This window comes from Myotis daubentonii, chromosome 9 (genome assembly GCF_963259705.1).
Source record: "Myotis daubentonii chromosome 9, mMyoDau2.1, whole genome shotgun sequence".
In the NCBI taxonomy this organism is placed as follows: domain Eukaryota; kingdom Metazoa; phylum Chordata; class Mammalia; order Chiroptera; family Vespertilionidae; genus Myotis; species Myotis daubentonii.
The window spans coordinates 42,849,288-42,867,929 of NC_081848.1; the positions used below are offsets into that span (position 1 = coordinate 42,849,288).

The window sequence follows — 18,642 nt, forward strand, 5'->3', positions numbered from 1 at the left end:
TGCAAGGGGCCTCAGGGCTGGAGGGGAGGGAATCCTGGAGGCCTGCCTGGGCGAAAGGCTTCCTGGAAGGCTCCCCACCCGCCTCGTCTTGGTGCCCGCCTCTATCTCCCAGACTATTTCGGTCCCCAGCCCCGCCACTTTCCTCTTCTTATTGTGTTTCCTGCCATCTTAAAGCCTCTGATTACCCACTGCTGAGTGCAGCAAAATCTACGGCTTTTCAGCTACAATGGAGACACCGCCCCCACGAGCCCCAGCTGCTTGTCTACTTCCCCTAGCACTTAGGGGTCCCAGGCCCAGCCTTGAGAAATTTCTTCCTCAGAGCTGGCTCCCTCTCGCCACAGAATTTGTCGTCCCCCTGATTTGTCTCAGGGGACGCAGGGAATAGCCTGTTCCCATCTCCGGAGCCTCACACTCCGGGAGAGGGAAAGGGAGAGGAGGACGCAGGGCCTGGCTTGAACCGTAATTTGCCTCTGAAGAGATGAGAGGTCAGAGTGCAGTTGAGGGTGGGAGGAGGGATGTCAGTACAAGGCTTGGGGTCACACCAAACAAAGGTCTCAGAAGAGTGGAAGGGGGCCTGGACACCCAGCTCTTTCCAGACCATTGGCCCCACCAACAGAAAGCCTTTCCGTCTACTCTTTCCACTAAACAAATAGTTGTTAAAGGGACGGAACTGTCATAAAATCCACACCCGTTCCTCTCTGCCCTCTGCGCCCATCTGTCTTTATCTTCAGTGGGGCATGACCACCCGGCGCCCAGGGCTGAGTCATTCATTAGCCTCCAACGTGGACAGCTGGCCCAGGGGGTGGAGTCCCCTCACCCGCATCAGCCTGGAGAGGGAGCAGGGGAGCAGCGGGGTGGGGGAGTCAGGAGGCAGGCCGGTGGGGGCTCTAAGTTGAGGAGAGAACCATCTGGGGTGTGAGCAGTTTATGAAGCCCCCACCCCCATCTGGGGTGGAGACAGCAGTTCTGGGAAAGGCACAGCAGAGGAAAGGGGCTCGAATGGGGGTGGGTTGAGGTGAGCATGGCCTGTCTGGGGCCACGGAACGTGGCTGGGCCAGGGAGGGCAGGTTACAGAGCAAGGTGCCACGTGTGGACCCTGAGGACTGCGGATCCTTGATGCCCCAGCACTCAGAGGGCCATCTGGGCCCAGACCAGGCTGACCTGCCCCAGCCCAGCCTCCCCTCTGCTGTCCCGGGAACGCTGAGACTATGGGTGCTCACTCAGACTGGGCTTCCGGTCTCCCCGATTCTCCCTGTTGGTGAGATTTTCCCAGCAGCCACCCATCAAACCTGACCTTTACCTTCCCCTGCTGGAGTCCCTCCGGGTCTCCCACTGCCCTCGGGGCCCTGGTCCCCCTCCTGCTGTCCAGCCAAACCAACTCCTTGCAGTTGGACCGTCCAGCAGACACTCATTCTTCCCCTCCTCCAAGCCTTTGCACATGCAGTGCCCTCTGCCTGCGCATTCCTTCCTGTCTGCCTGCCCTTTAGGACTCAATGCGGCATCTCCTCCTCCAGGAAGCCTTCTGGACCCCACTTCCGTCCGGCACCTGGGTAGGCCGGGCCCACTCTTCCTCCTTTTGTCAGAGCCCTCACTCCTGCCCTCGGCCATGGGCCTGCATGTCAGTCCCTGCGCGACATTGGGACGCTAAGAGTCAGGCATATATCTGCCTCCTCTTCTCATCTCAGTCCTCAGTACCAAACTTGACCCAGAAGGACCCGGAGTAAACACTCCATGAAATGAAAGACTTCAAGTAGAATTTTCCCATAAGTATTTCGTTGAGAAAACTTGCTCTGGCTCTAGTATGAGGGGTGGATCTAAGGGACCTGACAGGAGGCAGGAGACTAGGTGAGAGGTTGCTGCAGGTCAGGGGAGGGGTGGCTCAGTATGAGCTGGGGAGTAGCTTGGGAATGGAAAGCAGGGGACCGTTGTGAGAGATGCATGGGAGGTGACTCACCCATTGGCTGGGGGAGGTGAGCAAGAGGGAGGCAAGGGACCCAGTGGATGGCTGTGCCACTTGGGGGTGGTGGTGGCAAGAGTAAGTTCGGATTGGGACTGGGTGTCTTTGACGATCTCAGGGGCCCACAGGAAAACCTCCAGGAGGCCTTTGGACATCTGGAGCTCAGGGGAGGGGAGCTGGAGAGTCACGAGGCCATAAGCGCAAAGGAAGGTGTTTTGTGCAGAAGAAAAACTGAGGATAGATTACTTCATCGGGGTCCTTTGTGGGGGGTTGGGAGGAAGAGGGAGGCCAAGGCAGCCCTGGGTCCCGGGGTGGGGTGGGGGAGATTGGAAGTGGAGAGTCAGGGGTCAGTGGAAGGAAGGGGCAGAGTCCACTAACCAGCCACGCAGGGACCAGCGCCACCTTGTGGCTGCCCACTAACCAGACTGTCCCAGGCCAAGTGGCTGGGAGGGGTCCACAAGGGGGTTTGGCTAAGGGTCACCAAGGCCAGGCCCCTGTCTCCATGAAGTCCCATCCTTTATCAATTTAGGCATCAGAAAGCGTGGCTGCCATTGCCCTCCGGCCACCCTAGATTTCTATTCCTTCCTGGGAGGATTGGCACAGTCTCAGCCCAGAACTGGCGCCCAGCACACCAGGAGCCTTAACGGCCCAGGGTGTGAGGGCTGGGAGGTGGGAGACACCACTGGTTCTTCATCGCTTCTGACCCAGGGGCCAGGAGTGAGCAGGTCTGGCTCAGAAGGCTGCGTGACCCGCTGGAGATGCTCAGCCTCTTTGGTCTTCAACTTCTCTCGCTGCTGTTGGGGAGCCTTTCAGGCTACCAGCTCTCCTTTCTTCATCTGGCGTTTGCTGGTCTCCCCTTCGTGACCTCCCCCCACACACAGGAGCTCCATCCCTCCCCCACCCCACCTCAAGCTGCTCTTCTAGCTAGGCCAAGCAGTTCCTACAAACGCAATTAAGTGGAGGCAGCATGAGAGATGAGGAACCCAGGACAATTAATCATCAGGGAGTAACATTTGGTGAAAAATCAGGCACTTAATTAAGTAGGAAGAGCCAGAGGCTGGGATGGGGGGAGGGGGAAGATGGCATGTGTGATGAGGGCAGAGAGAAACTCATTCTTCCCCATCTACCACCCCTTCCCTCCATCACATCTGTGCCCTTTGCCTCCCCTCAGTATTCATGCCAACTCCCTCTTGGAGGCTCACCCCACCCCCCACCCTGCATAGGTCTTCAGGAAGGTTCAAGCATTACTGGTGAGGAGTATGGGTTCTGGTGCCGGCTGGCTGGGTTCAGATCCTGGCTCTACCACTCATTAGCCGTGCAACCTTGGACAGGTCCCTTAACCTCTTGGTACCTTAGTTCCTCCACCTGCAAATGGAGATGATGACGCTATTTAATTCGGAGGATAGTTGGGAATTCTGAGTTCATCTATGTAATTTGCTTGGACTGTTCACAGCATAAAGCTCTGGTAAGTTTTAGTTATGATGGTTATCCGGGAGGCTCGGAGAGGATAGGTCACTCACCCAAGGTCAAGTGGTAGCCACGGTGAGATGTAACCCAGGCAGCCTAGCTCCAAGCCCTTGCTTTCCTTGCTCTGGGGATTTGTGCTGGCCCCTGGCGTACCTTTCCAGTATCTACCAGCAAGAGGTGCCGGAGGCTGGACTGTAGCTGACTGGGGTCCCTGACTCTTTTATCCCCCCCCCCCCCACCGCCCTCCTCGCATCTGCCCTGCAGCAGGTCAGCTTGTCCAGATCTTTGCAGACATGCAGGGCCCAGCCTGCTGGGTGTCCCCGGGCCAGGGATTGTTCTCTTTGACCCAGGGGCTGAGAGGTGGGGTCATCCTTTTTTTTTTTTTTTGCAGAGAGGCTGTGACCTCCCAGAAGCGGCTGGGCTGCAATGGGCTGGGCAGCATCTCGGACCTCCCTGGGAAGCCTTTGGCCAAGCTGGTGGCCCCGCTGGCTCCTGACACCCAAGGTAAGGGCTGGGAGCTGGGCAGGGGCAAGGAGAAACGGTGACCCCTGCTCCCCAGTTCATGTCTGTCTCCTGTGTTCATCTCTTGGTCTCCTTCTTTCCTTTGCTCTGTGTCTGTAGCAATCCCTCCATCTAATTCTCTCTCTAGTATGCTACTAACCTCTCTGAGCCTCAGTTTCATGATCTGTAAAATGGGGACAACAGAACCTACTTTGAGGGGGTGTTGCAAGGAAGAGCAAATAAGATAACGCATGTTAAGGGCTGCCACCTACTAGGGCTCCGTGGCCGGTGGCTGCCGTGATGATGTGTTTGTGCCTGTCGCTAGATGGGCTGTGGCTGTTGTCATGCTCTCTCTGTCACTCTCTCTGTTTTTCTCTCTCTTCCTCTCCATGCCCCCTGTCCGCCATGTCTCTCTGCCTCGTGTCTCAGTCTCTCTAGGTCTCTGTCCTCTGTCTCGATGTGGAAAGTGCACAGGACTGGGAGTCAGGAGACCTGACTTGCTGGGTGATCTTGGGCAAGTCACTTCCCCTTTCTGGACTTCAGTTTCCCAATCTGTAAACTAGGGGTGCTCAGCCTTACCTGCCTGCCTCCCGCTCAGGGTTGCTGGGAGGATCACAAGAAGGTTGTCAAGTGAGGGGGTTTCCCTCCATGCAAGGGTCTTCGCTGTGGCTGTTTTTGTCGCCGCCTCAGGACTCCCCTCTGTCTCTCTGGGTCTCTGGGTCTCTCTGTGTCTCTGTCCCAGGCTCTCTCTCTCTCTGTGTCTTTGTCTCCCTCCCTGGGTCCTGGCTCAGTCTCCTGAGCCTCACTGGCCCCGCAGGACCACCTCATTGCCCTCTCCCCCTCAGTGCTGGTCATACCGCTGGTGGACAAGGAGGCTGGGGCTGTGGCAGCCGTCATCTTGGTAAGAGCCCTTGTAGGGTGGGATGGGGAAGAGGACAGCAGGGGAGGGAGCGGTGGGTGGAGTTGTGTGTGTGTGTGTGTGTGTGTGTGTGTGTGTGTGTGTGTGTTGAGAGCAGCAGGCTGAGCTGGAGTTGTAGAAAGTGGGGGTCTGGGGCTTCTCCCACACCCCACCCCTCTGCCCCACCTTAAATGAGCAGGGCCAAGTTGCTGGCGGGTTCTGCAGGCCCTTCTCCCATATGGAGGGGCCGTTCAGAGTCTCTTTCCCATCCCAGGAACAGAAGGGTTAACACTCCCACATCACCATTACCTCAATAAGGAACAGATTTGGGGTGCAGACAGATAAATGAGCTGGCCTTGTGCCCCCAGGGACTCCTCTGAGCTCATTAAAACAGAATTAAAGGTTTCTGAGGCGCCTGACCTTTCCGGAGCCGCTGGAGGGGGAGGGCGGTGGGAGTGGGGGGAGCCCATGGGGAGAGGAGGAGAGCAGAGGAAGGAAGGGGTACTTGGCTTGGTCTCCTCTGCGTCCCATCTGCCTGACGGAGACACGTCCCCCTTGCTTTCTCCCGCCCCCCAGCTTCTGTTCCCACAGGGAATGGATCTGCTGTTGGCAGAGTTCTAGCACTGCTTCCCTCCCTCCTTCAGTCCCAATCTGTGCCAGAGCTGGTCTCTTCGAAGAGCACCAGGGCTGGGCCAATGTGCAGAAGAAGAGGTGGGAGGCAGCTGGCTCGGGCAGCCCACCTTTGTTGAGGAAGAGTGTGGGGTGTCAGGTTCCTCGGAAGGACTTCCTGTGTTGGGGCTGGGAGGACTGGGTCAGTAGAGGAGCAACCTCCCCCAGAGGAAGACATCTGGAAGGTGGTTCGTCTTGTGGGCAAGAGGATGGTTGCCATGACTGCTGCTCACCTTGGCTCAGGTTGGGCCGGGAGTCAGGCTTCAGCCTTCTCCTGGGGGAGAAAGGCGTGTGTGTGTGTGTGTGTGTGTGTGTGTGTGTGTGTGTGTGTGTGTTGTGTATTGGGGAGGGGGTGAAGTCAGAGCGCTTGAATTTAACTCTCTCTAGCAAAACCCTTCTCTGGCCCCTGCTCCAGGCTGCATGCTAGGGCAGACAGAGGAGTGAGACCCATGTCTGCCTTCCAGAGTCTGTCCGTCCGGAGGAAGGCAGGGACAGCCTCGGGCCACTATTGGCCAAGGGAAGTAAATACGGATGCTTTGGTGGCAGAGGCTGGAGCACAAGGAGTGCCTCACAGTGGAGACGGCCTGTGAATGGGCTTTGGGCACGGGGAGGACGTCTGCAGTCAGAGAAGAGAAAGGGTATTCTAGACCAAGGGCAGAGCATGAGCAAGGCAGGGCGGGGAGAGGGTGGTGGGGTGGTGGAGGAAGAGTGTGATCCTGGTGAGGTGGAGGTGCCTGCCGTTGAGCAAGATGCTACCTGGGACTTTGACTACCAGGAGTTCCCAACAACTGTCCCCTCCCCTTCTTGAACACGCCTGGCAGTGAAACGCTCTAGAAAGTTGTGTGGATTATTCGTGGCCTGCCTCTTCTCCACGCCTGTGCCTTCCTACTCAAATAGCATGCCTCCAGGACACCCCTGTCCCCAGTGTACATACAACTGACAGATCCTGTCCTGCTGCTCCACCCCAGCGCTCCTGGGCCTCAGGACCTCACATCCTCCAAGAGGCAGCACAGCAGCCTTGAACCTCCCAGCTGCTACCAGATCCCAAGGGCAGAGGGTGCAGAGGGTCCAGGGCCTGCCCCAGGGCAGATGTTTTGGGAAGACTGACTCACCAGCTCCTTCCTCAACAAGCCCCATTCCCCTCTCTGAGTCTCTGCTCTTGGTATTCACCCATCCACCCATCTGTCGATGGAAGGCATATTTCTCAAGCACTGCCAAGCACTGTGTGCTAGGTGCTGCAAACAGCAATGACAGAGACCAGACAGGCCCTGGTCCCACAGACCATAGTCTAGAGAGGCCCAGGAGACAGACACACCAGGGACCAAAATTAGGATAGAATTGCAAATGATGGCAAGTGCAAGCAAGGAAACCAAGGAGCTCTGCAAGGAATACTGGGGCCTGGTGGAAGTGTGGACAATGGGAGGCGCTCTGAGAGATATGCCATCCAGGCACAGGGCAGCCTCCAATAGCTCTGGGCCTCTGCAGCTTGCAGCTCCGGGCACCTTGATTGCAGGTTCTTTGTGTTGAAAGTCTGGCTCTGTTCTTCAGTTCTGGGATAATAAGTCCCTTTGAGGAGTGGGAGGCACTTGGTCTCTGGCATTTGATGTGTGATGTGTGCCCACGCTCTCCCCCACCCCCCACCCCCGCCCCGCTGTGCCAGCCACTTGCATGGGGATTAGCCATGTTGAACTTGGTGAGGATGAGGTGTGGGGGCTTTGCTGGGTTCTCAACCCTCTCTACAGCCCCAGTGCCCACCACAGGGCTGCTACTGGGCCCCAGACAAGCTCCCTGCAAGTGTGTGTTTCTGTTGGTGAGCAAAAAGCCGTGTGTGTGTGTGTGTGTGTGTGTGTGTGTGTGTGTGTGTGTGGCAGTGTGTTTGCATACGGGGGCAGGGCAGAAACGTGTGCATGGCTCTTGGGTATTCGAACTCAGTATCCTATGTACAGTTTTGACTGTGCACATGTGGGTGGGGAAGGGAGTGAGGCAGCCCAGGAGTGTGTGCTGGGGCCGGGGGAGGTCCAGGGGATGAAGGGCTCCACAATTCCTTCCTTTCCCCTGGCCTTCTGAGGCTCTTGTTCAGCCTCCCAGCTCTCTACTGGGACTAAGCTGCTTTGGCAGCCCAGGAACTGGTTGCCCCCATACCCCTAGAGGGACCCCGACCTTCCCTTTTCCTGAGAGATGGGTCCAGGAGGAAGAAACAAGTAGATGTCCTCCCCATCTACTAACAGTGAAATGCCGAAATGTTTATATGAATCACGTGCAAATGAACCAGGCCCCAGCCTCTTCCAACTCTCTGTCCCATGGGAGTCATAGATGGGGCCTCAGCCAGAGCTTAACCTTCAATCCCACCAGACCCTGTCCAGGGCTTCCTGCCTCCAGTGCTGCTTCCTCCAACTCACCCTACACCCCATAGGCCATGGCCCTCAAGCTAAAGTCCAATTCCTTAGCCTGGCACTCCAGGCCCACCCCCTGGGGCAAGGGGACCCCAGTCCTGCACGGATCCTCATCTCCTGTACCACCTTCTACCCAGCACTGCCAGGACAGCTCCTGCCTGCAGTGTCCCCTCTCTTCAGGCTCTGCTTGTCCTCCCCATGCCTCAGTGCCAGCTCTGGAAGCCTCCCGGCTGCCCCCTCCCCCCTGCCGAGCTCCCACAGTCTTTAAGTTCCTATCCACCCCATCTGCCTTCTTCTTCCTCAGGTATGAGGTTCTGCACCTCCTGATCACATCCCCCACTCCATCCTGCCCCAGCCAGATGTGAGCTTCCTGGGAACCTGCTGGTCTCCTCTCCATCTGCTCCTGGCAGGGGACCTAGAGCACAGGCAGGCAGGCAGCTGCTGAGTGAGAAGGGAGGATGTAGGAGGGAACCCCAGTGCAGCCACCATGGGGTGCCTTGCAGGCGATGAGCAGCTCTGAGTCGGCACCACCAGAAGCTGGTGACGCCGTTGGAAATCTTTGCTAGCGGGGCCTGCAGTGGGTCCCCAGGCTGCCATCCCTCCCCCGTCCCTCTCATTTTCTGTGTCAAGCACTCTGCCAGGGTGTGGGAAGGGACTCCACGGGGTATGAAAGGTGGGCTGAGGGGAGTTCTGGTAACTGACACGGGAAGTTAGGGAGAGACAGGCTAATGTGTGTGGTGATGAGAGTGGGTCTGGAGAATGGAAGGTGCGGGCAGAGAAGGTGGAGGGGAGTGGTCGGTACTGTCTCAATCCTGCCCCTTTCTTCTGTGTGACCTTGGGCATGTCACTTAACCTTTTTGGGCCTCGGTGCATCTGCAAGTGGAAGCCTGCCTTACTGGATGGTGAGACTCACGTTTCCATTAAAGCACTTTATCACTCCGTTCATTCATTTATTCACCCATCCTCCCAAGTTCTTAAGGCACAGCAGATGCATCAGAGCTGTCAGACTTCCTCTCTTACCCAGACTTAGGGGCAGTTCAAACCCCAACTCAGAAAGGATGGAGAGGGGAGGCTTGGGCTAAGAGCACTGATTCCATAACTGGGTCCTGAAGGGCTCTGTAGGCGGGAGATGGAGGGGAGTTCAGGTCACCCCCTTTCCTCACTGTCCACCTGAATTGTGCCATTGAGGGAGCAGTGACTGAAAAGGCAGGGATCGGGCACGTTCCACTTTTACTTGAATTAGCCCTAGGAGGTTTGCCGGAGGAGGGCACTGCCCTGGAGCCCTGTGCTCGGCCAGAAGGACAGGCTTCACACTGAAGCCCGCAGACGGGAGTGTTTATGTGCTGGTGGGGACAGGTGTGTGCTGAGGGAGGGCCCTCTGACAGAGGCAGGAGGCTAGGGACTGTCACAGCTAGTTCTTCTCCCACATCCTCCAGGTGCACTGTGGCCAGCTGAGTGACAGTCAAGAGTGCAGCCTTCAAGCCGTGGAGAAGCATGTGAGTGGGGGTAGGGCTGGGGTAGGGCTGGGGTAGGGCTGGGGTAGGCGTGGGGCTGCTGAAGACCCTCATCACAGTGGGTAAGATGATCTTGCCAGGGAGCTGGACAGACCTGGGTTCCAGTCCGCCACCTTTGGGCTGTGTGACCTTGAGCAAGTCACTTAACTTCTCTGAGCACCAGTTAGTTTCACATCTGAAAATGGGGATAAGGAAAGCACTGACCTATAGGGTGTACTGGTGAGATAAGGCGAATCAAGTATCTTGTCAGTACTGACGGGGGACTATCTACGTAATGATACGGAGGCTCTCTCCTGAGATTTCATGCCGACTTTCACAAGGACTTAGAATTCCCTGTGGGTGCTAGAGACACAGAGACAGCGCCCTTGTCCTGTCTGGGAAGAGTCTGGGGCTGGGGGTGGAGACTGGAGGGAGGACGCTCCAGAGGCCCACGGGAGGGTGGAGCGCGGAGGAATGAGTGGTTCGGGACGGTGGTGGGGGCGATGGGCACCGCAGGCATAGGAAATGGCTGGAGCCCAGGCGAAGAGTCCCGAGGCGGCGAGCGCGGGAAAAGGTGGGGCAAGTGGCTAGCTGACCGCTTGGTCCGCCCCAGACCCTGGTGGCCCTGCGAAGGGTGCAGGCCCTGCAGCAGCGCGGGCCCGGCGTGCCCCCCGAAACTGTCCAGAAACCCCCGGAGGGGACGGCGGGAGACCAGAAGGGCCGGGTTGGGTACACCCACAACGACGGCAAGATCCTGCAACTGTGCGGTGAGGACCCAGCAGCGACGGGTCCTGGGGCGGGGTCCCACCTGGAGGGGCGGGGCCTTGCGGGGGCGGGGCCTTAGAGGTGGGGCGAGGCCGGGGGCGGGCGGGGTAGCTGTCGGAGGGGAGATCTACGGGCTGGACCGCCAGGTTGGGGCTGTGGGGGGAGGGTGTCTAAGGACCCTCTGACCTCTGACCCGCGCCCCGCCTTTGCAGGGGAACTCTACGATCTGGACGCCTCTTCCCTGCAGCTCAAAGTCCTCCAATACGTGAGTCCCTACGCCCCGCCCCTGCCCCCCCAGGGACCGACGTGTCTGGAGCTCTTCTCCCTCTCAGTTGGGATTTCCACGTGCCGCCCCTCGCCTCTTTCCCACCCACCCGAGGAGCCTCAGAGGGCGAGAGGGTGGGGAGTGGGCGGCCCAGACCCGCGGTCAGCCCCTCGCTGGGTGCTTGCCTTCCAGCTGCAGCAGGAGACCCAGGCGTCCCACTGCTGCCTCCTGCTGGTGTCCGAGGACAATCTCCAGCTCTCCTGTAAGGTGAGGGCCAGGTCCACGGGGGCCGGGAGAGGGACCGGGTCTCCGAGGAGAAACACCCCGCTGATCTTTTAATGGGTCGCCGCCCCTCTGCCCCGCAGGTCATCGGAGATAAAGTGCTGGAGGAAGAGATCAGCTTCCCGGTGAGTCTGCAGGCGCAGTTAAGGCAAACGAGGCGCACTTGGGATTTGCACGGAGAGGCTGGGATCTGCCAGAATCTCCTGGATTCGGATGGAATTATCTGGATCTTGGGGTCTACTTAGAAACGTTACGAGCGCTCACAGCCTTTCTTGATCAGGATCCACAGGAGAAATCTCATGCAATCTACAGAACAGTTTACTTGGGACCAGTTTGCCGCTGTTGGGGTGTTCCTGGATTTTGGTTCTCTTAGAATCTGTCGCGATCAATGAGAATCTTGGAGTCTGCTTTTTCTCTCTCCTAGTCAGGGGAGACCCTATGTCTTCCATAGGGCGTTCTGGTCAGGAGCAGAACATCCCCCCCCCCCCATTGTTGACTCCATTCCCCATTTGGACTGACTGAAAAGGTCCTTGAATCTCCCAGACTTTGGGGAGGAGGGTTGGGGTCTGAGATGGCCTGACCTCAGCCCAGGGGGGGCCCTGATTCAGCCTCTCCTCCCTGCACAGTTGACAATGGGACGCCTGGGCCAGGTGGTGGAAGACAAGGAGTGTATCCAGCTGCAAGATCTCACCACAGTAAGCCATGGCCTGACTGGACCAGGGGAGGAGGCGAAGGGAGAGGACCATGTCCAGCCGCCATGGCCAGGGTCGCTGGGACAGGGCAGCCTAGGAAGGCTGGCGACAAGGCCCAGGGACTTCCTCCCAGTCCACCCCACACCATAGCACTTCCCACCTGCAGGAGTCCCTGAGAGCCACCTGTTGCAGATGGTGCTGGGCTGGGGGAAGGAAACATACTCTCTCCCTCCTCCCCTGCCCTGACTCACCTCACCTTTGCAGGAGGATGTGCGGCAGCTGCAAAGCATGTTGGGCTGTGAGCTGCAGACCATGCTCTGTGTCCCTGTCATCAGTCGGGCCACGGACCAGGTGGTGGCCCTGGCCTGTGCCTTCAACAAGCTCGGAGGAGACTTGTGAGTCAGGGTGGGGTGAGGTGGATCAGGAGGTGAACTGAGAGCCTGGACAGGGTTCTACTGGGGTAACAGAGCTGGAAGCGGGTACTATTCCAGCAGTGTGGAGTGAATGGTTTGTTGGTGTAAGAGACCTCAGGTTTGTGAGAGTGCTAGGCTCTTGCTTCTGCTACGGCTGAGGCACAGGTAATTGTTGACTCTCCGTCACCCATTTTAGCTTATTTACAATCATGTTGAGGTCCAAGTGAGCTCCCGCTTTTTTTGCCCACTTCTTGCAGTTGGGAGTATTCACTATTAGGGTATTGGCCTCCTTCCCCATTTGCCATCCCCTGTTGGCATTTCTGCTGGGAATTCCCTGATGGAGAGGTAGTGAGCTCTGGGATGGTGGGCTCTCTGGAGCCCGCAGAGCATCACTGGCACAGTGGACAATGGCTAAAGGGAATACAGGCTTGGGGGGCAGGCGAACCTGAGGGTCTTTATAGGCACTGACAGGGCAGCTATAAGAATCACACAAAACGGAATGGTGGGCAGGACACAGAGGCAGGTAAACAGGCTTAGTTAGGAGGAATATCTCAGGAACTGAGATCAGATTTGGGATCTAAGAGTGGTACCATAAATAGATTTCATGTCCTATACCAACTTGCTGATTGGCAGTAGCTGCCTGGCGTATTGTGTTGAGACTGGTTCTTAGTCGTACGATTGATTAGCTATGTCTGTCCTGGGAGTAGGTTCAGGGTATGAATGCTGCCACACTTGGTCCAGCAGGTCTACAGTTTGGGCTAAGGCATACAAGCAGAGTGCTGATTCCAGGATACAGAGAGATGCTGACAAGATGCTTGGCCCCTGGGGCTTAAGCAAACAGGCTGGGGCTCCTGCAGGAAGTGGAGAGTGGGGAGAGGTGTCAGAAGCCCAGGGATGGGTTCTGCAGGAGTGGGCAGAGACCTGGGAGCCACAGGCCTGTGTAGCAGGACTTCTAACATGGAACTCCAGGCAGTTGGGTGGACCTGGGGGGGGGGTCGGGGGGAGACAGCAGGAGGATGTAGGATCTGTGTCATTTGGTACAGGTGGGCATCCTAATAGTGGGGAATTTATGCCATTGATAAGCACATGCTGAGCGCCTACTGTGTCCAGCTGTGTGCTGACCAGATAAAGGCCTTTAGGGAGAGGAGTGCAGAGTGAGAGGGAGTCCAGCAGGGGCTGTGGACTCTGGCTGCTGGTTGTGGGACTGGGTTCTGAGATGGCCCTACACCTAGAGAAGGGGTGGTATCAGATGGTAAATGAGATGGGGCCTTGGTGCAGCCCCGAGGCCCAGGGCAGGGACAGGGCCACCTCTGGGTTCCGCATATTTCAGGGAGTGATTGCTAAATGATTGCACGAGCCGAGATGGGGTTCAGCTCAAAGCCTGACTGCAGGGACGCTGCCTGCAACTCAGAGAACAGGGGTTCCAGAATTCCTTCAGCAGCGAGTGTGGTGGGGCTGGTGGCCAGGGCAGATGTAGAGCACAGTTAAGACTTTGTAGCAAACACTTCCCAAACATCTCCCCTGTACCAGCCTCTGCCTTGGACATGGGGTGATATAGTTATGGTCCCTGCCTTCAAAACTAAAAGTTTATTTTCAGGGCTTAGAGGGAGGATGGTGGGATAGGGATTCTAGGCAGAGGGAATAGTGTAGGGAAAAGCATGAAGGTGTGAAGGAACTGGGGTTTTTCTCAGAATGATAAGGATTTTAGTGTGGCTGAAGTGGAGAAGCACCCAAAATCCTGGAAGAGTAGGACAGCAACTAGAGTTGGACAAAACAGGGCAATGCCACCCCCATCCTGAGCCTGGAGGGGCCTCCAGGGAGGAGCAGGAGGACACCCAGCTCTGACCCAGCCTCAGTTTGGGTAAATCTAAAGTCAGCAGGGAGACATGGCCGGGCTTCAAGAAGCAATAGCCTGAGGAGGAAAACACATTTCGTTCTGAGGAGAATTAGAGCCTCCCCAGGGGCCTCTGGTCTGCGGGAGAAGCTGCCCCAAGCCACCTGTGCCGTGAGCAGCCCCAGTCGAGGGGAGTGATGCTTAGCGGGCGATCTCGGAGTGGGCTTCCTGGAGGAATGGAAATGAGAAATGTGGGGGAGAAGTCTGTCATCAGCTCCCTCTCTGATGACCTCGCCTCCCTCCCCAGATTCACGGATCAGGACAAGCACGTGGTCCAGCATTGCTTTCACTACACCAGCACGGTGCTCACGAGCACCCTGGCATTCCAGAAGGAGCAGAAGCTCAAGTGTGAGTGCCAGGTGAGTGGCCTGCCTTGCGCCTCTCTCAGGAACAGTCACCCAGCTCCCAGCACCAGTGACTTATCCACAAGGGAAAGGCCCGGGTCTATCTGGACATGGCAGGGGGTTTACCTAGAGCTCTGGAGGCCTGTAAGGAGGACCGGCACGGATTCCTCAGTGGCCACTGGCTGCAGGCGCTGTATGCGATCCCCCTCTAGTGTTCAACTCGGGTACTACAGCAATGCTGGTTGGCTGGAAGCTGAGGTGAATGCATATCTCAGACTGCAGATTTCTATACACTTTGCTGAGGCAGTTCCTCCCTCTCCTCCACTTCGTAGCCAAATGACATCATTAGACTCTGTGTCTCCAGCATGTGTGGAGAGCCCTGGGAGAGGAATGGAAAGCCCCGGGGGTGTTGGAGAGGTTACAGGTGACATACAGAAAGCATACCTTCTGTAACCTGAGCCCCAATGATCTCTATTTTCTCCATTCCAGGCTCTTCTCCAAGTGGCAAAGAACCTCTTCACTCACCTGGGTGAGTGCACTGTCCTCCTCCCTGCCTGATTGTGGGGTGGGAGTGGGGGCTGGAGTTTGGGGGAGGCGAGGTGGGAGGGTTTGGCCTTGGCATTCCAGCCCAGTCTCACCACTGCCCACCCCCACTTCTCCCTCTCTCAGATGACGTCTCTGTCCTGCTCCAGGAGATCATCACAGAGGCCAGAAACCTCAGCAATGCTGAGATGTGAGTGAATTTACCCCTGGGCGGGGGAGAGAGGCCCCAGGCTTCATTCCTCACCCTCTCCTTCCCTCCCTTTCCCCCTCCACTGCCTTCCTGTGGGACCCCAGCACATTTTGTATGATCCTTTACTTCATGCCTGTGACCATCCCTAGACTGTAACGTCCAATGACAGCAGAGGTGGGCTTGCTTTGCTGGCCATGGGTCCTCAGCTCCTAACGACAATGCATTGGCATAGAGTAGGCGCTCAAAAAAAAAATAATTCATTGGGTTGAGCTAATGTCAGGAGTCAGCCAGCCCTGAAGAGAGTCAGCACAGATCACTCCTCTAGCCTTAGAAATCTGGGCTCGCCTCAAGTTGTGAGGAACGGGGGTGGTTGGAGAGGGGTGTCAGGGCTCTGTGGACCAAGGCCGTCTCCCTGCAGCTGCTCTGTGTTCCTGCTGGATCAAAATGAGCTGGTGGCCAAGGTGTTCGACGGGGGCGTGGTGGAAGATGAGGTGAGGCAGGGCCCCATGGAGAGTGTTGCTGTGGTCCTGGGGGGGTAGGGGGGTTGGGGAAGAGAAGGGGGTTGAGTGTCCGCAGAAGGCCTCATGGCCCGCTCTGTGGACAGTCACTAACTTTTTCCTCTCAACCCTGCCTGCCCCTGCAGAGCTATGAGATACGCATCCCGGCGGACCAGGGCATAGCGGGCCACGTGGCGACGACAGGCCAGATCCTGAACATCCCGGACGCCTACGCACACCCGCTTTTCTACCGCGGCGTGGACGACAGCACGGGGTTCCGCACGCGCAACATCCTCTGCTTCCCCATCAAGAACGAGAACAAGGGTGCGGGCTCCCACCGAGGGGCGGGGCCCGTCTGGGGTGGGGACTGAGCAGGATGGGGCGGAGGAGCCGAATGGAGGGGCTGGCAACCTTTCCCCGCTGCCTTAGAGCCCCTAGCACAAGGCGCAGGCTTCCCAGGCATGGGTTCCCTTGAGGACAGCAGGGAAGGCAGATCCCCGCCGGACACATCCACTGGCCAGTCCTAGCCCCTCTCCTGCCCCCAGAGGTGATCGGTGTGGCCGAGCTGGTGAACAAGATCAACGGACCCTGGTTCAGCAAGTTCGATGAGGACCTGGCCACGGCCTTCTCCATCTACTGCGGCATCAGCATCGCCCACGTGAGTGGAGTCAGGGGTGGAGACAGCGCAGGGCCCTCTGCCCTCCTCTCCACATTGGGACTCAGAGCCCCACTGCTGGGTTGCTATGCAACCTTCTGTACCGCTGGTCACTTCTGACCTGTTTCCCATCTGAAAATGTATGATTTCCCATCCTATCCCATTAGCCTCCCTGACCATGGGAAACCCCAGCTATCATTATTCACCTGCCTCACCCCCACCCTCCTCAGGAAACAACCTCAACCCAAGCCCCTGGTCGACTTCTTTTTGGGAAATATTGGGTCTCCTTGTCCACAGCTGGCAGCTCTCCATGGGACTCCACCCCACTGGTCCCTGGCACTGATCCCCCTCCTTGTTTTCTGTCTCTGCTGTGGGCCTCAGGCCCCATCACTGAAGACTAGGGCAGGCTCCAGAGGGGATGCAAAGTGCCAGCTCAAGTGCTGAGAGATCCTAGGAGGCGAAGCCAGGGAGGTCTAGATGAAGGTTGGGTGGGGCTTCATACTCTGGGCTGGAGCGCCAAGGCTCACACCTGGGCCAGGCCTGGAGGTTCTGTCTGACCCCCCGTCCAGTGTTGGGTATTCTGAGATTTCACAGCCACATTGCTTGAGCCGCATTCTTCCCCTTTCTCCCCCTAGTCCCTCCTTTACAAGAAGGTGAATGAGGCCCAGTACCGCAGCCACCTCGCCAATGAGATGATGATGTACCACATGAAGGTGAGGCTGGCATGGAGCTTCTGTCCTCCTCCTCAGGGTCTCAAGGTCCCCTGCCCCCCCCCACCCCCCACCCCCCAATCCTCCTGGGCCCAGGACCAGGCTGGGCTTCTGATCACCCTCTCATGAAGAAGACAGGCCCAGTGCAAAGCCTGGACTCCAGCTCCAGGCATGTTCTAGTTCAGCCCCGAGGCTGGCAGCAGCACCCACCCTGGGGAGGAGCCTGGTCCGGCCAGGTGTTCCCATGTCCAGGGATAATTCCCATCTTGGGAATTACTGAGAGGCTCACTCAGGGCCCTTGCCACAGCTCCCCTAGGCTCAGAAGTCCTGAAGTCCTAATTATAATATTCCATTCCATTCCCAGACCCTGTGTCAGCAACACTCTTTCAGGCTTTAGTTCTCAGCATGTGGTGGTCATTGTTGATGTAAACATTTCCTCTCACCTGTGTCTAGACCAAAGGGTCCCAGATAGAGTCAAAGCTGTAGGAGGAAGGATTGAGGTCCTTCCAGAGACGGTCCCCCTCCCAAATAAGGAATCTTGAAGTTAGTGTCTGTGAAAGGCTGCCATGGTTCGGGGGTGTCACGAAAGGGTGTCCTTTGTCTTTGCCGAGGACAGGTTGTTACAGGTGAGGGTGGTCACAGACAAGGAGGGGCAGTAGGTGGCCCGCAGGGCTGTGAGGGGAGGGTGGTGATCTGTGCAGTACCAGTCCATGGACTGGATGGCTCAACTGGGGACACTCTGGGGGAGGGGTCTAATACCCGCGCTGGTCCCCTGTAGGTCTCTGATGATGAATACACCAAACTGCTCCATGACGGCATCCAGCCTGTGGCCTCCATTGACTCTAACTTCGCCAATTTCACCTACACCCCTCGCTCTCTTCCCGAGGATGACACTTCCATGGTGAGCTTCCCCCTCCCCGCAATGAGGCGGAGGGTGTCCAGGCAGAGATTTAAGTTAAACGTACACAGGAACTTCCTGGCAAGACAGTCATCAAGGAAGCCTACAGAGTCTCCCTTAGAGATGGAATGGGCACGTGGTGTGCCAGCATGGGCCGCGGGGCCTGCCCAGAGGCCAGGGGCTGGCTGGATGATTGGCAGGGATTGCTCCCGCCTGTGGCCTCAGGGTTGGCACCTCACTCCCTGTGTTTCTAAGATTTTAGGAGAGCTTGGTTCCAAGAGTTCTTAGATACCATATTTCTTAACGTTTTTGGCTCCGAGAATGCTTGGTGCTGCTATTTTATGGTTCTCTAGTATAGATCTAAACATCTAAGACTCCAACACAATTGTGGAGGCTTCAGGAAGGGCCAACGCGGGAGCCCTGTCTTGAAACTGACAATCCCTCTGTCCCCTCCCTTCTGCCCTCTGCAGGCCATCCTCAGCATGCTACAGGACATGAATTTCATCAACAACTATAAAATTGACTGCCCGACACTGGCCCGGTGTGTGCCCCAGCCCTCCCCTCCGCGTGCAGGCAGCCCCATCTCTGCCTTCTCTGTCCTCAGCTCTCACCTCCATTGCCCCCAGCCTGCTGGGAAGGGGTCTCTGGAACAACTAGGGAAGACTCAGTCTTGGTGGAGTGGGCAGGCTCGATGAGTGAGAGGCAGTTCCTAAACACTGGGACCATGAGGAAAGGAAAGGAACGGCGAAGGGCAGAGCCTGAAGGGCTGCCCGGAGGAGAGCCTGAGGCCCCTCTGCTGCCCTCTCCCCTCCCCCAGGTTCTGTCTGATGGTGAAGAAGGGCTACCGGGACCCACCCTACCACAACTGGATGCACGCCTTCTCTGTCTCTCACTTCTGCTACCTGCTCTACAAGAACCTGGAGCTCACCAACTACCTCGAGTGAGTGGCTGCCCTTCCCCCATCCGTTAGCCGCTGGGATTCCCTTCCTGGGGACGGGGACATGCACCATCTGAGGGGACCCTCTTAACAGGCCAGTGAGGGCCCATTTTCCTGGCCAGAACTTGCTCACAGTCGCAATCCCAGGGAATGCTGGGCTTGCCAAACTCTACACCAGCG

General features: G+C 57.4%; 1 protein-coding gene across 5 annotated transcripts in view; it reads left to right on the forward strand.

Moving 5' to 3' along the window:
* Positions 1 to 18,642, forward strand: part of PDE2A (phosphodiesterase 2A) — a 62,124-nt gene that overhangs the window by 38,893 nt on the left and 4,589 nt on the right. For 4 of the 5 annotated variants that reach the window (XM_059708549.1, XM_059708550.1, XM_059708548.1 and 1 more), the window contains 19 exons: positions 3,815 to 3,927; positions 4,770 to 4,825; positions 9,321 to 9,380; positions 9,991 to 10,144; positions 10,355 to 10,407; positions 10,600 to 10,674; positions 10,773 to 10,814; positions 11,316 to 11,384; positions 11,646 to 11,776; positions 13,936 to 14,047; positions 14,522 to 14,561; positions 14,702 to 14,765; positions 15,184 to 15,256; positions 15,409 to 15,586; positions 15,808 to 15,920; positions 16,553 to 16,630; positions 17,406 to 17,528; positions 17,996 to 18,066; positions 18,343 to 18,465. In XM_059708549.1, the coding sequence (XP_059564532.1) occupies positions 3,815 to 3,927; positions 4,770 to 4,825; positions 9,321 to 9,380; positions 9,991 to 10,144; positions 10,355 to 10,407; positions 10,600 to 10,674; positions 10,773 to 10,814; positions 11,316 to 11,384; positions 11,646 to 11,776; positions 13,936 to 14,047; positions 14,522 to 14,561; positions 14,702 to 14,765; positions 15,184 to 15,256; positions 15,409 to 15,586; positions 15,808 to 15,920; positions 16,553 to 16,630; positions 17,406 to 17,528; positions 17,996 to 18,066; positions 18,343 to 18,465 (1,728 nt within the window). The remainder of the gene's footprint in view (positions 1 to 3,814; positions 3,928 to 4,769; positions 4,826 to 9,320; positions 9,381 to 9,990; positions 10,145 to 10,354; positions 10,408 to 10,599; positions 10,675 to 10,772; positions 10,815 to 11,315; positions 11,385 to 11,645; positions 11,777 to 13,935; positions 14,048 to 14,521; positions 14,562 to 14,701; positions 14,766 to 15,183; positions 15,257 to 15,408; positions 15,587 to 15,807; positions 15,921 to 16,552; positions 16,631 to 17,405; positions 17,529 to 17,995; positions 18,067 to 18,342; positions 18,466 to 18,642) is intronic. The other variant, XM_059708552.1, reaches the window with a different exon arrangement.